The 6,000-nt window shown below is 42.0% G+C and overlaps 1 protein-coding gene across 1 annotated transcript; it reads right to left on the reverse strand.

The window, feature by feature from the left end:
* Positions 1-4,305: 4,305 nt before the first annotated feature.
* LOC138955728 (putative G-protein coupled receptor F59B2.13) lies at positions 4,306-5,298 on the reverse strand. Its single transcript, XM_070327302.1, has one exon. It carries the CDS (start codon positions 5,296-5,298, stop codon positions 4,306-4,308), a length of 993 nt encoding a protein of 330 aa, XP_070183403.1.
* Between the last annotated feature and the right edge of the window lie 702 nt (positions 5,299-6,000).

The following is a 6,000-nucleotide window of genomic DNA, read 5'->3' on the forward strand; positions in this document are numbered from 1 at the left end:
GCTAGCTTCATTGTTTTGGAACCAACTCGTATGCTTGCGGGAGCCAAACCGGAACTTTACGACTACAAGTGGAACCTCGTGCCACTGGTCGACGCAGTGCGCGCTTCAAGAGGCAGGCAGGGATAAATAACATGCTGCAGTGTCATATCATGACGTCAGACGAGCAACACACAAATTGAAACGATATGTTGAGTTTGTTTCATTCATTTTAAGTTTGTTTAGTTAATTTAGGATTGAAAGGTATTGTGTATGGCTTTTGCATGACGTTTGAAAGTGTAATGATGTGTGATTAGTTTATCTGCATGCGTGTTTAATATTGGATTATTTTTGTTGTAGTGTGGTTTCTTCGCCCTTATTAAACAATTATAAAACTTGAACAAAATCGGCATTCCATAGTGTTGAACTAACTGTGCTTTGGAAGCCACACACAAATTACTACGTTAGACTCTATTTCCTTTCGCCCTCGCTCGATCGTTGCTCGTCGAACGTCATAACATAAAAGCACTGTAAGTTATCTTTCCCGTGGCAGAGAAACTCGCAGTCTCTCAGTGAATGAACTGTCGTTAATAGAGCGCTGGCTGGTAGTAAGTAATTAAAAGCGAAGGGGCGGAGATAGGGTTGGGTTAATTAGGTTAATTAGGTCAAGCGTAATTGTGAAAGGGGTTAACTTGGCTAAATTGCGTCGGGGTGTTAATTGCGTTAATTAGAATCGTGTACCCACTTCCCATGGTTAGACTGTAAGACGGAGTACGAGAATATTTGTCATAAATCAGTAATTTTCCGTTCTGTACTGACGCCGCAGTTTCAAAAATTCCGCAGAGGCATCGGTCTGTAGCTGTTGCGTAGTTTTGGAGAAGGAATTTTACGTTTCTCTTTATGCCTGTGCACGTGGTTAGAAATTTGATTTCGGAAAGTTCCGTTGCTCTCTCTCTCTCTCTCTCTCTCTCTCTCTCTCTCTCTCTCTCTCTCTCTCTCTCTCTCTCTCTCTCTCTCTCTCTCTCACACACACAGACACGCACGGACACTCACACACACACGGACATTCACACACACACACACACACACACACACACACACACACACACACACACACACACACACACACACACACACACACACACACACACACACACACACACACACACACACACACACACGCGCGCGCGACAATGTTTCCAAACGGTCTGACCTGTTCATAAAATTGAAGTCGACGGTATATTGACACTAACTTCTGTTGCTTAAAAACGAGTATTCAAATAGGTTTAAAACTGCATGATTTCAAGATGTTTGATTGAATGTGGCTTATTAAGACCAACATCAAAAGACCCAACCAGTATCACACTTTGACCTCGGGTTTTTTCACTGTTGCCACTGAGGACGTTTAAGTCATTCACCAAAACAGCAAAATCGCATCGTGTGACACCCCCTTAACCAAGCTGACTAATGAAGTATTATTCCATTCACTTCACACGTTTGGCTGTAAGGCTACGTGATAATCGCGGAGTCCGCTGTTTTGACGCCAACAAACTAGAGAGCGCGAAGGCAGTGAATAGAGCGTCATTTGACGCACTTGGCGACACAGAATAGCAGACGATTCACATTTGGATCGGTCACCGGGGGGTGGCCTGAATGAGTCACACAATAGTGGTCAATTCTACAGCAACTGCTGAATGTTACGTCGTCCGTAGCATTGGTCTGGATGTGGGGATGGTCGTAGTATCTTTGTTAAAGGGATAATACCCAAGAAAGATCAGATCTTTTCAAAGTTGTACCAAACGAATCTCATACTGCTACCGCGCAGGAGGACTGCTTATACTTTGCAATTTAGTAAGTCAAGTTACGTAAATGTAGAACAAGCACACACAAGAGCATCTGTGTGTCACAGTGTGTGTGTGTGTGTGTGTGTGTGTGTGTGTGTGTGTGTGTGTGTGTGTGTGTATGTGTGTGTGTGTGTGTGAGTGTGTACGTGCGAGAGATAGAGAGTGAGAGAGAGAGGAGGGGGGGGGGGGAGGCGGCAGAGAGATGTATGTGTATGCAGGCTTGAAATGCATAGTATTGCTATTGACACAGTGATAGCAAAAATTGGGTTTAAAAAAATAGTGATATCGAAACGTAGTGAAAATGAGACGTAGTGATAATGACACGCGTGCCTGTTGTCAATAGCGCTACGTTTGAAAGCACTACGTGTTATCATCATTTTGTGTTGATAGCACTACAAAAATAGTGATATGGACACGTATTGATTATGAGAGTCACCCGAAGGTTCAGAAATGAGATCTGGTTAGAAATCAGTTGTGGTTTTTTTGCGGGTCTAATTTAGAACGTCTTTGCATGGGCGTCATTTATCCTTAGTGATGTTCGTACATGCAAACGGTACGTATGCGAAACTATAAATGCGTCCAGCGGAAAGACTCACACGGGTTAGTCACTCATGTTTGAAGAGCATACAACAATGCTTCTTGTGTTCCGCTGATTGTCGAGCGATGACACCATATTGCACAGAACCGTGGGGAAACTTTCTATAGAAATGAAATAGGAAAAAGAGGTCTCGTCAGTGTTTCACCTTTCACGCTGATTTAACGGAAAGTTCTAATGGAGATGCTTTCCGAAACTAACCGATATGCTCTTGATTAACCTGATATCACTTGATGAAGCACAGGCTCTCTACTGTTTGAAGAAGACTTGTCGATGAAGTCACTGCACGTATTACTCTTGACCTTCTAAAATTATTCCGCGAAGTTTTAGGGTTGTGTTCGTGACGATTTGGTGTCATTGCAAATATGACGTCATCGAGAGTGTGGTAGGTTCCCATTCAATTGTTTGCATGAGGAAATGACACGGCGAAAGGAACTTCATTGCCATGCACGATCGACTTTCCTGACTAAATGACAAACATTCTGATGTTTTTGTTAATCAACACTTAGCTTACTCGTAAATTATTTACGATGTTCATGAATCTGGAATAAGCATTTGCAACATAACAACAGAAAAAAAAACTAAAATTCCCAAGCAAACAAATACCCAAACAGACAAAAGCTGATAAAACCAACAACCACAAAAACATAAAACAAAAACAATATCAAACAACTCGCGTAAAGCTAAAACAATAAGTTAAGTCAATGTGTGGGACTCACAGAATATAACTGAACGCAGAGGTTTTTTTCACAAACACTATAGTAAGTTATATATTGGTCGGAAACCCAGCGGCAGAGAAAGCGCGGAGACATTGTTTTGGTAACACAAGCTAAATGAACGTAATTTGCATAAAACAGATGTTCTTTTATTTGATCTTATTTTTTTGGCTTGCTTTCAACCCGAAAGCAACATATGTACAGTGTATATATTTTTTGATTCAGGAAATAATAAGAAATACAAAGCAGTCATTTTTAAATCCGATGGTGAAACTTGGAATTTGATCACAACTTTTATGAACTAATTGATTATTACATTTTTAAGTTTCAATGTTGAAATGCAATCTCATAGTCCGGACAAGGGCAAAGATTGTTTAACCAAAATTTGAATCAATATTTGATTGAGAAATACGGTCGCAAACCGGATACGACGTCATCAAATATATTTATCGAAAAACGGAAAAAAAACATTGTCGTGATATTATATATGGAGGAACTAGCATAACACATTTCGTAAACATAATTATGTTGGTTAGTTTTCCAGGAATCCACGTGAACACACACACGCACTCACACACACACACACACACACACACACACACACACACACACACACACACACACACACACACACACACACACACACATACACACACACACACACAAAGACGCACATAAATGAATACACCACGAACTCAAAAAGCTATCAGAACTACAACAAAATTACTTTATTCGCATGGAACACACAGCATTCCGTGGCGATGCAATGTACAATACTCGATTGGAAAAAAAGCAGAATGACAGGTAAAAAGACAAGAAGTTCACAGGTTCAGACACTGTAATGAATTCAATGCCTGCAGGATGCAACGCATCAAATACACATGTGACTCACATCTAACTCACACATGTTCTTTCCCTCACATACTGAACTAGAAATCCAAAAACAGAAATGAACACAGTAAGTGTATTATTTAACAACTCACACATATATATATATATAATTATTTCACGAACATACACACATGTATACATTTTTTTTATAATATCAAAACATTAAAAACATGAACAATCAATTATTACAGATATTTTTATGTCTGCCTGTCTGTCTGTCTGTGTTTAACACTTTGCAGAGAATATGCTTTAACAGCGTGCGCCACAACACCCAATTTAACCTCTACGTAACGACTCTGTTCAGTGGGATATCACGCGGCGGGTCGTTTCTGCAGACACAACATTTCAGACGGCGACTAAGCAGCTGACGGAACTGAGAAGAGAAGAGAAGGTAGTAGACAACATTGATTGATGCGTTGAACATCACCAACACCACTGAAACCTCGAGGGCAGTTTCTTGATCAGAGTACCAAAACTCTTCGTCAAATCCCATCTTACTATAGATGTTCAGCGCAAAGATAACAAGTGCCGGCGGGTAGGCGAGTACTGTTGTGACACTCAAACACACGACAGCAGTCAGAGGGCTTCTGAATCTCGCTAGGCGTGTCGCACGTGTCACCGTGTGTTGCAGCGGTTGACCCAGAGCGTTGCGATTACTGGGTTCAAATAGCTTCTTCAACAGGCCGATATTCAGAATCGCCGTCACAACAACGGGCAGGATGAGACTCAGACTGCCTGCAGCTGTGCTGAAGAACATTGCGACTGGATGGTCGGAACTTTTAAAGACTTGAAGAGTTACGATCAGAGGCAGCCATGTCAAAATGCACCAGCTCAGTAGCAGCACGTAGCCCCCTATCACCCGATATTTGGGAAGAAGTGTCTTCACCCTCGTAGGTTGTTTGACACTAAGCAAGCGAACGTAAGCTATGGCCATCGTGGTGTGAGCTGACACAGTGCTGCCTAGTGCAGCCAACACAATGCTGATAACACCGGTCACGTGCAACACAAAGAGGACAATACTGACGAGGTTAACGATGTCGGAGACAGCCAGAGCCTTGAAGAAGAAGGTGGTTGGTTTGAAGCCGGACTCTGCACTCCACACGACCAAGTTCATCACGTTTCCACACACACCTACAGCGGCCAAGAAGGGAATGATATACAATGATTGAATAGAATCACCGATAAAGCGTGTATCGTTGTAGATGTGCTGTGCAGATGCTTGCAGAGAAGGATGAACATTGACTAGAGAAGTAGCGTTCAGCGGCACGGTGTCCATGTCTTGAGTACAGAGGGAAATCAAGTTAACGAACAAGTTTCCGCTGATTGCGACGTTAATGAAGATTACTCGTGCTGGGATTTTCTGCTTCTACTTTAAAGGCACAGTAAGCCTCCCGTAAACCATCACAGAGCTCCCCGAGCGTCTAAATACAGTACAAGCATACTTCCATTTGAACGCTCACCGAACGGGAACATCCTGGCTGCTTTCTGTCGAGCGTGAGACATTTTCCAAGAATTTATTTTCGTAGACTTGTTCCGTTAACAACAACGGCGCCTCGTTTTTGCGCTAGACCTAACTTTTAAAATCTAAATAATAAATTGACAGCTTGTTACACAAACATTCTTTAATCATAAAAGAATTCGTTTTTCATCAAGACAAGATCAGAACAATTCGAAGTTGTGAAAGTTTAAAAAAAGAAAAGCCCGGAAGCAGGGTCACGCAAGGGTCGTAGCAGACGACGGCCGGTTTATCAGTGCAAATCGCCGTTCCTCTCAACAGTCAAAAGCCATCGCTAGAGTTCTTGTGAACCACAGCCGTTGTTTCGTGCATAAAAAAACCCGTGCTATTGTAGATAAGCTCACGTCGAGTCGCATTCAAATGACTAACTATGACGACTGCATTGTGAAAAGGGAAAACTGGATCACACGGGTTCACGATGGCTCAGGGGTAAGATAAACCACGCAAAAATAAATTCTTTGA

The sequence above is a fragment of the Littorina saxatilis genome, linkage group LG1 (genome assembly GCF_037325665.1).
Source record: "Littorina saxatilis isolate snail1 linkage group LG1, US_GU_Lsax_2.0, whole genome shotgun sequence".
NCBI lineage: Eukaryota > Metazoa > Mollusca > Gastropoda > Littorinimorpha > Littorinidae > Littorina > Littorina saxatilis.